Source organism: Pecten maximus, chromosome 2 (assembly GCF_902652985.1).
Source record: "Pecten maximus chromosome 2, xPecMax1.1, whole genome shotgun sequence".
NCBI lineage: Eukaryota > Metazoa > Mollusca > Bivalvia > Pectinida > Pectinidae > Pecten > Pecten maximus.
The window spans coordinates 52,002,418-52,022,773 of record NC_047016.1 but is presented as its reverse complement, the minus strand read 5'-3'; the positions used below and the strand labels follow the sequence as shown (position 1 = coordinate 52,022,773).

Genomic DNA, 20,356 nt, shown 5'->3' with positions numbered 1-20,356 from the left:
TCTATCCTATTTACAAAATCGTATCTGACGGGAGACTTTAAACACCTAATACAATATCGTTCTCACAATGAGAGATGTGTGTGGGGTGCGGGTTGTGAAGTTGTCTTTAGGAGAGACATTAAAACCCAGATATTTTCTAGAAACACAATATTTCCTCAGCACAATCGGTTGCTTGGTGTTTTAAAAGCAGATGGCAATAACTTTACTGATAATCAAGAGACTGACATGTGTGCGAAGTGTTTCAAGAATTGTCAGAAACGAAAGCCGCAACCTGAATATCAAAACGTGCGTGTTGATGATAATAACTGGCGGAATATTGCATTATTATCTATAAAAGATATATGTTATGGCCATTTTCCCACGCCAAATGCACACGGTGTGAATAGGTTCAATCAAAACTCGGCCATGTTTCCCAAGCCCACAAAACACCAACTCGTGTTTCATGTCAAACTGTGGTGTCCGTGGTTTTAATGTATTTGTTCACGTAATCTCAAAGGGATAGATCTTAACCCTAACGTTGAAATTCGCTCTGATGAAAGAGAAATGTTGACTTCTCGGCTACCTTCCGGTTCAAAGGAAATTATCAATGATCTTTTAGAGATATTACATATGCTATTAATGTAGGGGCTTTTCTTTACTCTGCTTTTCTCCTCTCTGGATGATGAATATTGTAAAGCCTGCACAGGCTGGGCAAGAACACAGTTTCTAGAAATTCTTTCAAAGTGTTCGTCCTCTAATGACACTGGTATTAACCCTTCAGACAAAGAAGATACACTGCTGTTGTTCTGGGTAAAAGTGAAAACAAACATATCCTGGGAACAGTGTTCAACTCTGTTTTAACATGTAGTTTCCAGTAGATCGAAAACATTTCCTTCCAAAATAAAAGCATTAGACATAACTATTATTCCATTGTTCCTTGGACGTGAAATTTTAAGAGAAAATATTCTTGAGCACAACACAGTGTTCTCCGAAGCATTTTTGACAAGTTAGCGACTGCCATACTGTGAATATATCTTCATTTCTGAGATCCTACTGTTGCCAGAAGAAGCGGAACAATTTAAAGCTCATGAACATAGCCATGTTTAATGGTTACATTCTGGATAAAGTAGTACATTTTCTTGAAAGTATAATGACGCGAAGACTACAAAAGCCATCATGTTTCTCCTGACTGGTGAAAGATGGCAATGTTGATCTGGGGTTTAGGGATGTTTCGGAATTTGGAATCACATGGTTTGACAACGAAAGATTCCATCTAATCTGAAACCTGGGCAGACTGAACATAACGACCTGCAGGCAAACCTTGATAGATCCATAACTAAGTCCAGATCGGTAGTGGAGTGATATCAAGGACGCTTCAAGAATTGTCTGTTTTTCAAACCACAACTTGCCTCCAACTATATCATTGATGTCATCGAAGCACTCGTTAGAACAGCCTGTCTGAACGGAATCCGAGGACACATATATGTTAGAACACCAGAACGAGACGCAAAGGATATGGTGCTGACTGACCAAATGAAAGAGTGTCTGATCTTATTACTATTTTTGTCAAACTAGATGAAACTGCGGATAATTATGACTTTCCAAAGTTAGACAGGGAATACCTTCGGACAATCTCTTTTTGGCACATACCAAATATCACTGGCAACTGGCTACATGAGTGAGTATCTCAGTCATGATGGCGACTATGAGATCCGGATACATCGGCACTCACGGGGCATTGTACGGTGTCAGATCAACTCGAGGCATAAGAGGAGTGTAAAGTACAATGTTGGGGTCCAGAATGACAGCCCCGACACCATTAATCACATACAGGATTAATATGACCAGTGTCCAACCGGACAGAGAACAATGGAGGTTTTGGTTTGGTTTATTTTGTTTAACGTCCTATTAACAGCTAAGGTCATTTAAGGACGGCCTCCCGTGTTTGCGATATGCATGCGTGTGGTGAGTGCGTATGTGTGTTTTGGGAGGCTGCGGTATGTTCGTGTTAAGTCTCCTTGTGATAGGCCGGAACGTTTGCCGATTTATAGTGCTACCACACTGAAGCATACTGCCGAAGACAACCAGCAGCACAACAAGGGAGGTATGTGCCCACGAAGCCACATGCATTTGGAAACAAGTAAGCCAAGTTGCATCCAAAAGTCAGTAGGAACTACGATGTAGACTATCACTGACATGGCCAATCAGATTTTAGGACGAGGAAGACATATTGGATTTGAATTAGGCGGCCAACATAAATCAATCATGTAGCGGTCTTGTCAGAAAATTGATTCAGTAGTTGTAAAAACATTTAATAATTGTGGTTATCAGGGAGCAAGGCAGCCATTTTAAAAGTGGAAATTCACTTTACTGATAAAATCAATTATAAACATTTAATTTTAGTTCACTTTACAATATTTCAATGTGAAACAGATTTTTCCATATGCTCGTTTTTCTTTTAAAAATTGCATAGCAATATTGTCAATCAATTTTAATTATTTTGCACAAAACTCCTTATCACTGTTTTGGGCGGTTTATTTTATACTGTCTGGAGATGATTTTTAGCACATAATTACTAATGGGCTGCCATGAGAAGTTGTGTTTGTGACCTTTAGAAAATTTCGCTTAATATAATAAGTTTTGATTTTACTCAAAATCCATCTCATTTTTACTTCCTGTATCTAAAGTATTCAAAATTGATATTGTAGCATTTTCCAAAAAAAAACATACATTTTTTCGTATGTGTATGTACATGTACATCTTTGGACTTAAATGTCTATTTGTAAACGTAGGACTATGGAGGCTCCCAATACCCCCGGTAGCACATACAAGTTATCGTATTTGCTTCTTCATATGTTCTTAGGCCATTTCGAAACCCGACATTCAAAACAAACCAAACCTCAGTCAAACTGAATTGGGACATCACAATAGTTTAAACTATTAAAAGTCGCCGAGCCTAAAGGTAAAGATGTCATTTATTTCTTTAAAAATTTATATCTACAAGAATTAATCTTGTATCTTGCCCTTCAAGAATTTTTGAAAATATCAGGCCGAGACGTAAGTAAGTCTATGATTTCCACACATATTGATAAATATGAAATAGCTTTACGACTATACAATTAGACTTACATTACGTAGTAGATCTTAGATATATAATAAGCTGTTTCACGTATTTTATCATGTAGCGCCTCCTATCGGTCATACTTCTCACTAACTGAGGTAGCCAGATTTAAGCACTGTACAGCACACAGGGGCTTGACACTTTTCTACGATCCAGAATGAAATATTAACCTGTGATCCGAAATGACTCAGAATTATAATAATAAGGGAACTGGGCAATATAATAATCTAATTAAAATTATATGTCCATTATCTACACCGTAAACTTGTGAGTTTACGGAGTAGATGATGAAAATCTAATTTTGGATCTAGGGGTCCTCGAGTTTTTTTTTCATTCTGTGCCATAGGAACGTGTAGCCCCTGTGGTACAGCACTATACATTCTAGGGTAGGACAAGATATACATAAACTTGAACACATTCTCAGGTCGCTATGTCAAAGTGGATTGATAAGGGGTATTAGACGCTAGGATGGATAGAAAATGGATCATAAATTCATCTCTCTTCGCCCTGGAATAGAGCTAAATACTTCTTTTCTCGATATAGACATCGCTACATGAATTCTTCAACGTATTTGACCTCGGTGACATCGAACGTATGTCAATCTTGGTACAAGTATACCTGTTAGCCAAATTAAAACTCTAAAAGTTGAGATTTTTAAAATGTTTACCAAATATTGTCACTAAAGTAAATCTTCGATTTCCGTTGAACTCAATGTTGCGTTTGTTTCTACACAAGAGACACCATAGGCCTGTATCACACCCCGGTATTCATCGATTTCCGGCATTTTGTCAAAGGGTAACAATTTGACAAGTTTTGCTGAATATTGGTCAAGGTCATTTCTTGTCAGAAAAATGTCGGGTATCACCTCAGGAACCTACCATGCAAGTATCAATGTATGTGGGTCTAAGCTGTTATTGGGAGATCTACATGTATGTAGGTACAGTTGCGAGACCCCACAACGTTACACATTGTTGATTATATGTCCGTGTGTATCCATGCTTCTTTGATTCTAACAGGGCTCCGGTCCGTACCCTTATCTATAAGCACTCGCCATAGAGGCGCGAGCTGTCGATTGCCGCATACAAGTGTAAGCCATACCGAATATCCCCTTGAAAAGAGGTGCAATGGGCCTGAATCGTTCACCTGCTTCTAGAGCAACTTTGAGGTTGACCTAGGTGATATTATATACATGTACTAACCAGTGAGTGCTGATCACCACATTATTAAATTATCCGAGTTGTCTAGATAGGCTTATTCATTTAAGTAAATGTTATCAACCTTCCATCCAACATACTATTGGCCCATTATCAGGTCTTGGTAATCTCTTGGCTATCGAGAAATAATTGTTTAAAGATTTTAACAAATTCAACACCTGTGACCTTGAATGTAGGTCAGTCATTCATTTGAACAAACTTGGTAGCCCTTCATCAAAGCATGCTCAAGCACAGTATCAGCTTCCTAGGCCTCTTGGTTATCGATTAAAGTCTCTTGAAAATTTTAATCCATTTGACCTTAAATGTAGGTCAAGGTCATTCATTTGAATATAACTTAATAGCTGTTTATCCAAGCATGCTAAAGACCCAAGATAAAACCCACTGACCACTTCTTTATTGAGAAGCTCAAGATTTTAGGCTATTTGACCCATGTGACCTTATATGGTGGTCATTGTCATTCATTTGAACAAACTTTCTAGCCCTTCACCCAAGCATGATGCAGGCCCAATATCACATCCCTGGACTTCGTTATTGAGAAGCTGAAAGACGATTCAAACCTTTTCGACTCACGTGAGCTTGAATGTAGGTCAAGGTCATTCATTTGAAGAATCATGGTAGTCTTTACCCAAGCATGTCACATGCTCAATATAAAGTCCCTTGCCCTCTTGGTTGAGAAGACTTTTTTCAAGATTTTAGTGTATTTGGCCGGTGACCTTGAAAGTGGATAAAGGTCATGCATATGAACACTTGTTAGCCCTTCACTCCAACATGCCACAAGACCAGTATCAGGTCTCTCTGCCTTGCTGCTTAAACCGGGGCCCAGACTATAAAAGGAAAGAGGCGGAGCCTAAATTTGAAAATGTCTAGTTTTTAGCAGCAGATAAGAGCTCAGACAATTTTTTCAGTAATATCTAAAGTACCAGAAAAAATCAGAAACAAAAATTCGTCAAAATTGTTGTGGATAAAGCTCAAGATTCAATGAATAATTACGCCTGCTTCAATTGTTTGATAAATTAATATATAAGTAGAATCTGCAGTACAAAAATCTGAAGTGAGATTAATTCTGGAGAATTTGAAATTGTCCCCATTCCGAATAAGGGAAATCTGACCTTAGGTGAACTTCCATCACCTAGAATATAAACACATAACAACATAAGCACGTGCTACAGCACATGGTCAATGTATACACATGGATACAAAAGTCTCACTTACCTCATTATATATATACTGCATTTTATCCAGGAATATATTATTCCAAAATAGTAATCCAATTACAAGTGCCTAATGCACAACACCAAATCTTGTAAATATAGTTTATTCTATTAGAGTTCAATATGTATATGATGGCATACGTAACACTGCTATTATATCCACTTATGACCCATGTACGGTTTATCATCGGGATTTGGGTACATTTCCCTTACTTGTGATAAGACACACTCAGGCATTATTTCTCTCTTTGTCCACACAGTTCCATGATTCTCATTTCTGGCCACGAGTCTATTTTTCTTGGCAAGGTACCTTTGATCTAACCATGCCCCTCACCTAGACAACATGGTCAAATATTTCTTTTATACAGGTTGTCTTTGCGTAACCCCGAATTACTTGCATGTTTTTTTTGCACTAGGGCCTAGCCAAGATTCTTTCTCTGGATTCAATAACACAAGGTGTACAAAAGCAATATACACATTCAGGAAGTCCTAAACCACTTTAATTGGTTCAATCAAAGGACTTACATCATTAGCACTCCCTGCCAGGTCCTGTGAACTGGGAGTGCCAGTTTCTCTGCCCGAAGCTGTGGGGGTAACATAATCTGAGGAGGTCAAAATCTGTACATCACTGTTTATACTGTCCGATTCCTGGTCAATGACCGACTGGTTCTCAATCACTGCACTATCAAAATTCCAGTTGTTATGTGCAAATAGAGCTTCAATTGTTTGTACTTATTCTTCAGTTACCCTTTTCAGTAAATTACGCTTTGCCATTCCTGATTCTTTATGTAATATATCCAACTGAGCCAACTGGTCCTCTTTACTGTATGTGGTCACATGGAGAGGCAGATTTTGGAGGGAAATGTCCCCAGGTCAGGTTAGGAGGTACCATAAATTACTTGTATAGGGAACAGGAGGATGCTATTACTTTTTGCATTACTTCAAAAGACAATATTTTGCAATGACTGGAGTGACACAAGTTAATCATCAATTAAACAAATACTTCATTACATCGTTAGAATATATCTTGTATTTTTAATACCATAATGACTATGTCTAACCTTTCAAGTTGCATAACCTTCCTTCCTTCCCTTTACCATATAATTATAAGATGACCTTTCCAGAAGAGTCTATCCTTGTAAAGTAATGGTCAAGAAGGGTGAAATGGGATGGTATTATGGTATTGCCGAAACATCTGTGCAGGATGTATTTTGTCAATAGTTAATTTAAAATGTAAATATAATTGAGATAATAAGAATGTATAGAAATATAGAATTAGTATAATGGCTTAATTGACAATACATCAATATCAATATATCCAAACTCCTACCCCCCCCCCCCAAAAAAAAAAATTGATATAACCTTGACTCATCACATGTAGCAGTATTTGGCCACTCACTCAAGATTCTCAATTTTTAACAACAAAAGTTATACAGAAATACTAGGGGTAACAACTAAGCAAATTTATCATTATGGAAGAAAACACTTTTTTTTACAAATGCATTGATGAATTTGATTTATTATTATATCACAAGGCATACTGAAACTTGCATAAAACAGTTAGTGTGAATTATGCACATCTACTGAATAACTGACCACCAGCAGTCTGGGGGATCAGGCATGGCTGTGTTTACAAACACTGCAGCTGGTCAGCTGATGCTATCACCAGCAGATAGCTCCTCCCTAACAATTAGTCATGGACTGGGCGGTAGGGACTACCGCAGACCGGGCTTTAAAGGAACAAGTTAACACCCAACATCGCACCACAGCACAAGCTCACTTACCCTTAAGAAAGGCCAGCTCAATATAGATGCTTCCAATGCAAACACAATTACCGGTATATAATCCACGATATGTTGTGCTGATCAATAAATGATTACAACATTGAATTTCTTGATTCTGTGATTGTTTCCTGACCAATGGCAGAGTGTAAACATATCTGTATGGAGATGGATGCTATTGCAAGGATTATATTTCAATTTACCAAATATACTACCGATTGGTTTGCATAAGTCTCAAATCCATTGCATTTCTTTGTTGTCAAGATCTTAAAACTAGGTCAAGGATATTCATATCAACTTGGTAGTCCTTCAGCCCAATATCATTACCCTATGCCTTGGCTATAACTCAAAAATATAATTGTTGATTTATTCACTGCCACAAAACAAGAATAAAGACAATTGCAAAAGTTTTTTATAGAGACTTCATGCGAGGTGACCTAATGGCTAAAACAATTAGATATCACACCTTTTCACTTTGATCCGAAATTCTTCAGGTTTGTTCACACTGAAGAGCCTGCTGTTTGAAGAGGCATTAAGCTCAACACCAACATAGGAATAACCTTGGTTTTAATGGAGACCCATCTTAACCTGTTGTCTGGTGTATTAGAACAGGGAAAGCAAGTCTTAAGAAAAAGACGATGTATGGTAGAAAATGTTTTATGCCTTTATTAGGCGTTATACATATAAATATCACAATGAAAGAGTCAAGTCAAGCACAATGGGGTGTGAAGCTATACACATGGGGACATCGAGGCAGCAAGGGTTACATCGTCAATTCCTGAAAGGACAAAAATCAGGCATATAATCTAATGATTTTACAGGTTTTATTTAATATACCGAAATTTTGTTTAAACAAAAGCAACCAAACCTTCAAAAAACACTGTGAAATAGTCGGATTAGAAGTTTGGACTATCTAAATTTTCAATGTCAGAAAACAGAATCTTTCAGGGATTTTTTCAAATAGAAAACATGCAGCAGTGTGCATCTCTTACTGCATTATTTTCTGACATTTAATAATTGGGGCTTGAGACTTGTAATGGAAAAGCTTCATTTAACATGATCAAATATGCAATCAGGTTTTACACTCAAACTTACCATGATAGCATTGACGATGTCGTTATTATTATTCTTAAGTGCCTTGACAGCTTTAGATCTTGATACATTGGCTTGGGACATAACGAGTTCAATATCCTTGGCTTCCACACCGCTCTCATCAACCTGAAAAATCACACAATCAATGAAATTCACGCATATTCCATTGTCCCTAGATATATCAGGAAGAGAATTAAATGCTGATTATCTCCCTTTCAACTACTACAAAATTTTGCTGAATTTCATTATTCTATATTTAAAAATTCGAACTATTTTCTTTTATAAAGTCTAATGCTGATTGATCTCGTCTAAGTAATTTGATCTCTTTTGAGATAATCTTTGAAATATGCAACAATTTTCAGTCCTGCTATTGGTGTCCAACTTGTTAATAACATTCTACAGAAATTTGCTTCCAGAATCAGCAAATTATCGTATAACAGCAATAAACCCCATGATAATTAATGGCTGGGAGCAGAGAGTTACTTCCCCTTGCTAGTGTCTATATTTACAGAATTTATCCATTAAAGAAAATAGTTTATCAGCAACATTTTCCCACAAAACAACATCATATCAAATGTTAGGATTTCGTAATACTAGAATCAAAACTTTACCTCGCCCTCCTCTTCGGATTCCTCCTGGATAGGCTCAGCAATGGTGCTTGGACTTTCTCCACCCAGACTCATGGGGTTTTCAGGTGTCTTGAATTTCTCTGCAGCCTGCATCTGGGCTTGTTGACTCAGATCTTCAATCTGTGAACACAAATGAAGCATTAATTTTGATACACTTGAAACATCTTACTCCAGCAACTGCACAAATATTAACACTTTAAATTATACATAAAAAGTTTTTCATTAAGACAGCTTTTGTCTTTGAAATTTGTCATTTTACACTGTCTGAATTCCTAAGGACTATTCCAGTAAATTATCTATCCTACCCCAGGACTCCAGGTTTGGTTAAGGGGTACCACATATAGAATTTAATATAATGAATTACATAGAAGTAATAGGCAGGACATTCAACCTTGGATAGAAGTGATTTATTTTGGAGTCCTGGGGTCAGGCAGATAATTTAAAGGAATAGCCTTAATGCCATCCAATCTTTCTATTGAAGTTATTTTAAAGTTTACTAAAATATGTTTTACCTTTGCTTCACCGAACACGATGTAGGTGTCTGATGCTGGACTTTTGTATACATCTGGTCGGTTGATTACAAATAAAATGTTTTTGGACTTTCTTATTGTTACTCGTGTTACACTTTGTACTTGCTTCAAACCTACAACAGAAAAAAAACTTTTCAGTACAAAACATACAACAGGCATAAATAGACATACAGAAACATGTGTGTGCTTGCATCAGACAGATCTGGCATAAAACAGCTTCAGACTCGTCATTTATCGATAAGTTGGGGAAAGATTTTCATCATCACAAGCACTTCAGTAATCTTTATGCAGCTCAATATTAATGTAGTTGTTAGGGACAGCACTGTAAAGTTCACAAAATTTTGTAAATTCAAAGTAAAGTGTGATTGCACTTCTTCAATGATCTTAATGTTAAAAGGACTTGAAGCTTTTTGAAATTATAACACCACTCAGGTTACACAGCGCCTGTCAAAAGTATATCACCGTGTAAAACCTCTAACATTGTTGGAGTACACTCTTGTCCTAATGTTTCCATAAGTTGAAATATGTATATTTTTACAAACTAATTTCAAGTAGGGCCAAACTAGATTTATACCTAATTTAGACATAGCTTTCCTAGCTTTCTTTTCACTGCGACTTTGTTTTGCTTTGCTCGTTAGCTCTTCTGTGATCCCTGCTGCTGCTGCAAGCTACAACATGAAATTGGACAGTTGTTAATTCGGTTTGATTCCAGCACAAAATGCCAAAATTGGGGATAATGGTAATAAATGTCAACATCAACTAATAGACAATTGAATTCTTAGTTTTTAATATCTATATAATTTTGGCAAAAAATATCACTTCTGGGTTAACTTTAAAATGTCCACTTTCCAAAAGATTACATATACATCTATACAAAAATATGCTATCGATGACTTACATTTGCAAAATCATTATGATGTTGAAAAAAACTTAACAATTCGACACTTCAGATCTCTAAGAAATAATGATTTTACTTCTGAAATTGCTAAAAATCAAGGATCAACTTGATGTTCAGAGTCACACAAGTGAGTAATAACATATGTAACCCTGAAATGATCATGGAACTGGTCAAGATGAGTTTGATGTAATGTGCTAAATATTACAATTAGTTTGTTTAGGATTTTGAAACACGGTCATGAACATTGAAGCAGTTGACACAGAAACCATGAAAGAAACTTTCATAATGGGGCCTAAATACCTGGCTCTGTTGCGCAGCATCCCCTTCTTCCAAATCTGGCATTGAATCACTGCTGTCAGATTCTGTACCGGAGGCTGAGCCCTCATCAGGCTTCAGGTCTTCCATTGGTCTCTCTACGGCTTCAGTTGGCATTTCTGGAAACAAACATTGATGTTGAATAATCTAAACTGATTTACTGAAAAAATTTGAGGTTCTAGTCAAAGTTTTCAACTTAACCAAGAGCTATTGATTTGGAAATTGCACCAGCACTTATTTTATTGTTTAAGATAGTTTAATAAGCCTGTCAATAAAACAATTTCATCTCTTTAATGTGAGAGTGTCTTATATTTCCAAGACAGTCTCACAAACTCTGGAGAGTCTGAACTCTAGACGGACGCTCTAATCAGTCCAATAACTGTTGCATTTGTTGAACCCGAAGATGCACACAAAACCCTATGCCAACTTCTGTGGGTATTAAGTAGGCGCCAAATGCAACAGGAGGGAAAATATAACTGATTTGGTCTGCATCTATTATTTGTTTGCGAGATCCGTTACATTTCATGTAAGTACATGCCTTTTATAGGCCCTAGTCATGTAATTAACTGTATTAAATTACGAAGTTACAAAAACACCTTTTCCGAATTGGAATACTTTTCCAAATTATCAATTTTTAATATTAAACGGCAGCTTTTAGTTAAAACAGTCATGAAACAAACTACTTTAAATACAAACAAATTATCAGAAAGCTCTAGATTTATGTAAAGTGATATGTACACATATTGTGGTCACGGCGGTTTTTCAGATAAAACACACATATCACAAACGCACATCTAGAATACATCATATCTAAAGATTCGCCATACTGTAACCGTACTGTAACAAATATAGCATAACATCATCATATCACAGAGTGATTACAATCGGTACCCAGCCGATAACATAATCGACATATAAGGCGGTATTCGCAACATACATCAAGGGCCAAACCATGGCCGTTGCAAACGTTCTAACCATGGGTATCTATATAATACCTCAAAACTTCGACAAAACCACAGTATTTCATGTAACAACAATATATTAGACGCTGATGGTTATTCATTCGTGTGATATTAATCGATTCATGTTCCCCATGCTTACTTGAGATCTGAGCCAAATTCTTTCAGTATGGAAAAAAGGACTTCCGGTTAAACTGGTTCCGGTAGGTGCTCGGTGCTCTCCGGTGTGTGAGGTGCAAAAATATGGCGACTTGACGACACAAACAACCATAAACAGTTTGGGATATTATCATAATAACGGGAGATAGTGTTGTATTCTCCTCATAATTTGATTAAACACAGGTGAGTTTTGTTTCACGAAGAAAATAGTTGGATGTTTATGATAGCAAATGCGTCGGAATACCTGAAATCAACAGCCCTGCTCTGTTTGAAGCAGTCCAGACTTGTTTCCTCAGCATTTTCATCCCTAACTCAGGAATGCGTCTATGTCTATATAAACAACGATGAATTCGAGTTTATACAAGTATGAAGTAGCAAAAATATGAAATTTTGTTAAAAATTACTGAAGCCATTCCATACAAATAGAAAATCGCATGAATTAAAATTTACAATAATATAAACGGGTAAAAAATCACTTTCATTTTAGGCATATGACAATGAACTGTTTGTTTTACTAGAAACAAACAACACAACCATTGTATATGGTAATCATTGAAGCCTCAACATTAAAAAATAATCAGTTTTTCTAGTATTCAAAGATATATTGTACGGTAATAAGTTGTCATTATGAATGGAGCAATAATATGTTAGACTGATACAGTTATAAAAAGGCCAAAATTACATGTGTGTATAATGTATGCTTTCTATATTGGGATCAGAGGAAACTCTACCTATATGAACATGCATGATACATAACAAAACTGTACATCATAACTGGTTATAAATGGCATTATTAGACTGTGTGTACATTCTGACAGGATATTATTAAATACAATATTACCAAATCAATGGGCATGTTGAATAAGGATAAATAAATTAATCGATTGAGTGATTGGTTCAAATTTTCAAAAGATGTGAGTATTTTCAATGCCTCTGCTTGGGATTGGGTCTGAGTCTCAGATCTTTTAGTTACTAGACTGTACTCCAAAAATGTTAGAGGTTTTAGACTAATGCTCCTACAATGTTAGAGGTTTTAGACTGATGCTCCTACAAAATCAACGTTGCTGAGTCTGTTATGACATAACTAGTTAATCTCAGCAATATGAAATTCTTAATTGGTCTGTTTTCAAGACTGCTGATTTAGGAAATAATCTTGATTCCATTTGACTATGTTCCCTACTGCAGTTGGGTAAATAAGTTATAATAAATTAAACAGGAATTAATTTCTATCATACAAAGGAATTACATGTACCTGTTATCAGAGTCCCCATTTGTTGTGGATGCTCTTAAATTTTCTTGGACTAGACTTCTGTCTCTTAAGTGCCCAAGTTTAAATGCTGTTTTAGTAAGAATTTACCACAAATATATATACTTTATTCTAGTATTTTGTTACTATATGCACTGTTCATATCGATCAGGCCTATCAGACATTTTGCTATTGTATCTGAAGTCTTGCAATCTGATCAGGCTGAGTTCAAAGTGTTGCATTTAATTTTTGTAATGTTTTTTTATTTTTTATTATTTTTTGTATTTTTCAAGTCCTGAAAGATATCGTTATATATATGGTAATTACTACAAATGTATTTGATAATTACTGGTAGAATATATATGTCTTTTTAGATACATTTCTACTGATGGAAATCAAATTCTAGATCATAATTAGAACATCTGATTGCTAAATTTAATTAATTGTTTTGAAATCACTTTAGATCCCTATTGATATTTTAATGAATACATTTTATTTTAGTATCAGTTGCTTATAATTTTTTGTTTCATTACAATTTAGAAAGAATATTTGAGAGGTTCCCGTGGGGTGAACTGCAATCATGCCAAGTGCGGGGGCTGTCTGTCCCCCTGTAATAACGCCACTCAGAAAAGCTATACCTGGACTGTCGGGAAATAAAATTGACACATCAACCTTGATTGAATTATGTACAGGTAAGATTTTGAAATCAAATGATTCACTAAAAATTAATATCATTTTCCGATCTAATACATTTTACACAAGAAATCTCTATATTACACAAATATTACTAATTATAGTAATTGACTACAGTAATGAAATGATGCTAATTGTTAATATTTCTATATATATTAATGATTTATAATCACTAAATCACTAGCCCTCATCTCTGGGTCGCGAGTGCAAAACCCATGTTGGGCAGTTGCCTGGTACTTGTGATTTTTTTCCGGGTACTCCGGCTTTCCTCCACCTCTAAAACCTGGCCTTAAATGACCCTGCCTGCAGAGACGTCAAACAAAATAAACCAAACTAAATCGTCTAATTTTTCAATTACAATTTTTTTTTAAAGTGATGTTTGTGTATATATGTATACAGTTTTTATTGTGGAATCAGTAAAATAGTACAGCGTCACTCATTTGATGATATTTATTATGCTGTTTGAATAATCCATCAATAACACAAATAAGAATAGGAATAGATCAGGGAACCCTCACAGGAAATGAAATAAATCAAGGAATCTTCCAGGAAAATGAATTAGATCAGGGAATCTTCCAGGAAAATGAAATAGATCTGGGAATCGTCCAGTTAATTGGAATAAATCAGAAAATTTTCCCAAATATTGGAATAGATCTAGATCAAGGAATCAATCCAAATATAAACAGGGATTCATTCAAACATGTATTTAGAATTTTTTGATCATCATTATTGTATATGTCAGAGACTTAAAACCCCTAAACATAGATTAGATTAATGCCAGTCATATGCCTTGGTAGAAATAATATACATATACATGTTATTGCATAAATGCATCTGTAATATTATGAAATCTATACAATTACAGTGTTGATATTAAATGTGAACTTTTGTTATTACAGAGACGACAGAATGTAAGATATTTTTCACGTCGGATGGAACAAAACCAAACCCATTCCAGCGCAAAGTTGCTGGACGGGAAGTCACCTTCAAATACATCGGTTCATTCACCCTAAAGCCAGGCAAGAGGACGATCAAAGCTATAGCTGTGGCAAGGTTTGTGTCCAAATCACGTTTGTTACAGATTTCTATGAAACCATTAACACAGATCACTGTTGATACACATCAATAGGTTAATCATGAGAACAGTAGAATGATGTAATGTGAATATGTGTACAAATAGTTGCATGACAATAAGTATTTTGCCAACATCCCCCCTTGACATTCAAAAACTTGGTTTCCACCTCAAAACAATCACTCATAAGGCATAGTTGTTCTCTTATGCTAATATGTAATTGCGTATGACATCATTTTTGTTCAAAAGGGCTTGCTTGCATACGATTTTGAATTGTTTTCGTAAGTTACGACAGGGTGGATATGGCGTAAAGTTACGCAAGGTTTTATGAAACGCTTAGTAATAGGTAAATCTGACTTACACAAAATTCGTAAGTTACGAAGCTTTGTGAAACGATACCCATATATATATATATGATATAACCTGTCTATAAATAGCTAAATGTCAAAAATATATATACATATAACAAGAACCTGTCTATAAAGGCCATATATATAACAATAACCTGTCTATAAGACCACATGTATGTAAATAATATAACATATACATGTATATGTAATTCCAGAGATGGATTACGAGAGAGTGATGTCATGACTAAGCAGTTTAATGTGGAAGACATTGGTCGACTAACACAGCACCTCAAAGAAGACACCACTACAACAGACGACTACTCAGGGTTCTTTGATACCTCAGACCAAGACAGCGATTCAACAATAAAACCAAAAACTAAGAAAAAAATCACAAGAAAGGTATATTTTAGACTTTTCTGGCCATTCCTATCATGTTACAATGGGGTAACAATACATATTTTAAATAAGTACATGATTTTGTACAGTTAAATATGGTAATAGATATGAATCACATCATAATTAGGGTAAAAATCTTTAATCTTGTTAATGCCAGAAGAAAAAACATACTTTGTAAATATTTTTTACAGACTTTTGACAATGTCATGGTGAGCCTAATGTGTTTTTAACCATTTTTTAAGGGAACGTTATTAATATAATCAAGTCCATTAAGATTCTTTTTCTATTTTACTGCAATGTGATTTTATACGTGGCTTTATCATCATTTTTTATTTTTTTATTTCTATATAGACCAAATCTCCAGTTCGTGGAAAGTCTCCTCTGCGTAAGTCGCTAACAAAGCCCCCGAGAGAGGCCTGGGCCAGTGAACCACTTTTGCCTGATACACTTGGATCAGCATCCGATGGACCGTTTCCAAGTGAGTATAGAACAGAGACATCATCATACACAATGTACCCAGGTTATGATATTTTAGATTGATTTCAGTTTCCTTTGTCTTTTGTTAATTCCGATATCACTGCCGGGGACCGTATACATACAAATGTATATAGGTTCTGGGGTTAGGAGAAGCAGGAATTCGTGATCATATGAGTATTTGAAATTACCCATTACATGCACTTATTATATAAATGAAATTATATTAAATCTATAAGCACCTCAGAACTTATTGAAATGATTGAACAAGAAAATAGTCCACTTTGAATTTGGTTAAGACTTTAAACTCCTTGTCACTGCCAATTGAGTTGTAGGGAGATTTATAAGAATTCTGTGTACAAGTAGCTAGATGGCTATCTTATAATCATAAAATGTTATGACATCTCATTACCACATGGAAACTTCAACTTTTAGCTTGTAATAGGGTTAGCTTAAAATCCTCTTGTAATTGTATTTCTGAGGAAAAATTGTAAACGAAATCATACAATAATAAAAATGTTTATAACAACTAAAAGCAATCAAAAATATTTTTATTTGTTAATTTGTTTGTGTTCAGAGAAATATAACATATCAACATTTTGAAGATCCGCGAGATTTAAGATTTATTATTTTATTTATTTTTCTAGCACAACAAATTCCTGATGGTCCCTTCAATCCCACAAACTATTCTGGGACCCAGATCAATGTGTGGGGAGGGGCTATTCCTCCACACATCCCTGGGGTAGGGCCAGGTATTCCCCCACCCCCATATCCAACACAGTATGGCTACCTCACAGAAAACATGATTAACGTAAGTATATAAGGTACAAGTTACAAGCTCAGTATCGGTTTCTGAAATTGAGGATAAAATGTTTTAGTTTTGTTCATGTTGCCAGCTTAAAAGCAGGCGACATATATACGTATCACTACATCCGCACAAAGGTTTCCATGCGATAACTTGAGTTTCCTTGGGCTGATCAAACTGAAACTTCATTCAGATCTTCCTTATCACAAGTTCTTGCTTGAGATTGCTTTTCAGGTCCAGAGGTCAAAGGTCAAGGACACATACCAAAAAAAGAAAATTCATGTTACCATAAATAGAAAATCTGTTTCCTTGTAATCACCCAACTTTCTGCCTGTTCAGGCACCACATCCACTTTCATGGAATTCTTGTTTTTATTACAAAGTAAAACAAAAAGTGCTATTTGATTTTAATATCAAAGATAAACTTTACATTATATATCTGTACAACATCAACCAATATTAATCTCTCTTGTTGAAATTGATAAAACCATGAAGGGTCTTAGTTTGGGAGGAAACCAGAGTACCCAATGCTGTTGGGCAGGATGACCTCCATACAAGTTCCGATGTGAAAATTGATCCAGGTGAAAGGCAAGTGTGTTACCATTGCGCCACCACAGAATATACATATAGACATGTTATATGATATATAGTATACTATCTTACTGTTAGTTTTGACACTTTTATATTTACAGACATGTAACCCTGATGGTAGATATGTAACTGTTGGGGATATCAAAAGGATGACAGGCAGTAGAAAGCCCCCTCCAGAGCCTCCAAAGCCTGTGGAGCCCCCACCCTCAAAACCAGCCATCGAGTACCCAGTATACCAGGACCCACCTCTCAACTCTGTCAGCCCTGGCAAAGGTAGAGTTAAAGGCCTATTTGATAATATCTTTTGTAATTGTTGCTGTGTACTGATACAACATATATTTTGTGTATGGACTTGTGAAATATTACGTTATAAAAATTAAGTCTTTTTTTTTAAGTTTGATAGTGTAGATCTACAGATATAAAATGTCACCAAACTTTGGAGGCAAGATGCTCAGTGACAGAATTAAGACTTAAGAGGAAAAACTTATGAATTTATGGCCTATTGAAATGAAACTTGCTTCATAAGATGTAAATATCAAATCAATGGTCAAACTCATGCAAAATGAAATGTTAAAACAGTTTCTAAAATCAAGGGGAGATAATCTAGAAAAAAATTCTCAACTTATCTGATTGACGAATCAGGTGTTTAGCAATTGTCATGCTTTATTACATGGATAATCTGTACAAAATTTTAAACAAAATATGCCAAACTTAAGAGTACTTTATTCTATTAAATTGTCTGGTTACAGGTGATTTCAAAGACAATATCATGCACATATACGCACACATGTTGGAATATGCCAAGAACACAAAAGATTTCCGACTCCGAGTTGCTGAACCTCAGATGGGAAAGGTATTTAGACTTTTATTTATTTCCTTCATTTCCTCTTGTCTTTTACAGATTGATGACCAAATTTGAAGAAATACACTGTTACAAAGAAAATACTTATTAATCAAGCAAATTTAATTAACAATCTGTGTAAAAAGATATTGTTTTATGCCATTACTATCAGATATATGTATTGATATTGGAGGAAGTAAAGTGAAGGCATTTTCTGTCAGTCCATGTAACCATCTATGAAATCATTTGTATGACATGACACGTTTTTTTAGATCACTGTGACCTATATTTCTTTCGTCATTAATAGTGATTTATGCAAAACTTCATGGGATAGGAATACATTTGTTTTACACTTAGTTTTAGCTTCAGAGGGCTAGTCAGTTTGTAATTCTATTGCATTCATTCATTTTCTGCTTTCTTATAAAATTATTTCCTCAGAATAACAGAGGCCTAGGGTGAATAAAATATTTGACTTCAGTGTTATAGAACGAATAATTGTACCCTGCCTGCACTTCTCAAGTCATCACCTTTCAGAAATCATCCTTTCTTTGTCCATAGCTGCATTTTTGCAGCTAGTTAAAATAGAGAGCTAATACTGTCAAATTTTTTTTCAAACAAATTTCCCTGGCCCACTTTCATTGTCAAAAAGTTAAATTGTCTGCAGACATTTAAAGATTTTTTTATCACAAAAGACCATCAGAAGAGAAAACCTTCCAGCTGGATAGATTCTCAAAGAACCAACTTCCTGATACATTCATATGTGTTGGGGTTAATCTACTAGACTTTACTGATAACTGTGTTTAACTTAGTTTTCCACTTATATCTATCAAACATCTTTAAAGGTTATTCTGTTTGTTAGGATAAGTATAAATTATTACTATACAGATGCTGGAGGCGAAATTTGAAGACGAAGGGGATGGCTACAAAATTACAGTTGTCATGGCAAAACCTGGAATTCCACGTAAGAATTGATAATCACTTCATTTTTTCTTGCATGAATAGATAGAACGTTTTGACTACCAAGTGAATGACTTCTCATGGTAGCTTTAAGATGTGACAGTTGTGACATAATAACAACATTCAACTCACTCATGATACTGTGAAGAAAGCATAATTTTTAATGCAGAAAAAGTTGGAAAGGCTGTGAATAATTTTTAATCCTGTGATATAAACATACCAACAGTAGGGAAATTGACGAAAACTCCCTGTACCTCCACAAAATGTGTTGAAAATAAAATACTGTGATAATATAAAAGGATTTTCTGTGGAAAATGGTGAAATATTCCATGGATTAAAATGGGAAAATTCTGCGAGGAGGTTTTAATAGTTGGAGTAAAATAAAAAAAAGTTTCAGGAGATTGTTACAATGATTTTGATTGTTTGTCTTGTGGGTGATTGTTCTTGTTTGTATATGTACTACAATAAGTGCCTTTTGTCTTTGTGGGTGATTGTTCTCTGTTTGTATATGTACTACAATAAGTGCCTTTTGTCTTTGTGGGTGATTGTTCTCTGTTTGTATATGTACTACAATAAGTGCCTTTTGTCTTTGTGGGTGATTGTTCTCTGTTTGTATATGTACTACAATAAGTGCCTTTTGTCTTTGTGGGTGATTGTTCTCTGTTTGTATATGTACTACAATAAGTGCCTTTTGTCTTTGTGGGTGATTGTTCTCTGTATATGTACTACAATAAGTGCCTTTTGTCTTTGTGGGTGATTGTTCTTGTTTTGTATATGTACTACAATTAGTGCCTTTTGTCTTTGTGGGTGATTGTTCTCTGTTTGTATATGTACTACAATAAGTGCCTTTTGTCTTTGTGGGTGATTGTTCTCTGTTTGTATATGTACTACAATAAGTGCCTTTTGTCTTTGTGGGTGATTGTTCTCTGTTTGTATATGTACTACAATAAGTGCCTTTTGTCTTTGTGGGTGATTGTTCTCTGTTTGTATATGTACTACAATAAGTGCCCTTTGTCTTTGTGGGTGATTGTTCTCTGTTTGTAT

At 35.3% G+C, this 20,356-nt stretch overlaps 2 protein-coding genes across 2 annotated transcripts in view; one reads left to right on the top strand and one right to left on the bottom strand.

Annotated features, from left to right (window-relative positions):
- Window positions 1–7,947: 7,947 nt before the first annotated feature.
- Window positions 7,948–11,973, bottom strand: LOC117322438 (nascent polypeptide-associated complex subunit alpha-like). The gene is made up of 7 exons (XM_033877354.1): window positions 11,872–11,973; window positions 10,756–10,889; window positions 10,132–10,225; window positions 9,540–9,670; window positions 9,010–9,147; window positions 8,402–8,524; window positions 7,948–8,084 (listed from the first exon to the last, which is right to left on the bottom strand). Exons 2-7 carry the CDS (start codon window positions 10,885–10,887, stop codon window positions 8,070–8,072), a joined length of 633 nt encoding a protein of 210 aa, XP_033733245.1. The 5' UTR covers window positions 10,888–10,889; window positions 11,872–11,973; the 3' UTR covers window positions 7,948–8,069.
- LOC117322436 (annexin A6-like) overlaps window positions 11,953–20,356 on the top strand; it is a 39,513-nt gene continuing 31,109 nt past the window's right edge. Inside the window, exons 1-9 of the mRNA XM_033877353.1 lie at window positions 11,953–12,071; window positions 13,675–13,826; window positions 14,727–14,880; window positions 15,465–15,648; window positions 15,997–16,123; window positions 16,767–16,930; window positions 17,616–17,787; window positions 18,264–18,367; window positions 19,241–19,316. Of these exons, the coding sequence (XP_033733244.1) occupies window positions 13,715–13,826; window positions 14,727–14,880; window positions 15,465–15,648; window positions 15,997–16,123; window positions 16,767–16,930; window positions 17,616–17,787; window positions 18,264–18,367; window positions 19,241–19,316 (1,093 nt within the window). The 5' untranslated portion in view covers window positions 11,953–12,071; window positions 13,675–13,714. The remainder of the gene's footprint in view (window positions 12,072–13,674; window positions 13,827–14,726; window positions 14,881–15,464; window positions 15,649–15,996; window positions 16,124–16,766; window positions 16,931–17,615; window positions 17,788–18,263; window positions 18,368–19,240; window positions 19,317–20,356) is intronic.

Bases quoted from the DNA above. Each gene is read 5' to 3' on its own strand.
- LOC117322438 (XM_033877354.1), bottom strand. From the start codon at position 10,887: ATGCCAACTGAAGCCGTAGAGAGACCAATGGAAGACCTGAAGCCTGAT. The intron at 9,148-9,539 runs GTAAAACATATT...TTGTGTTCACAG, and splicing joins TCGTGTTCGGTGAAGCAAAG to ATTGAAGATCTGAGTCAACA. The intron at 8,525-9,009 runs GTAAAGTTTTGA...GTGATTTTTCAG, and splicing joins AATCCGAAGAGGAGGGCGAG to GTTGATGAGAGCGGTGTGGA.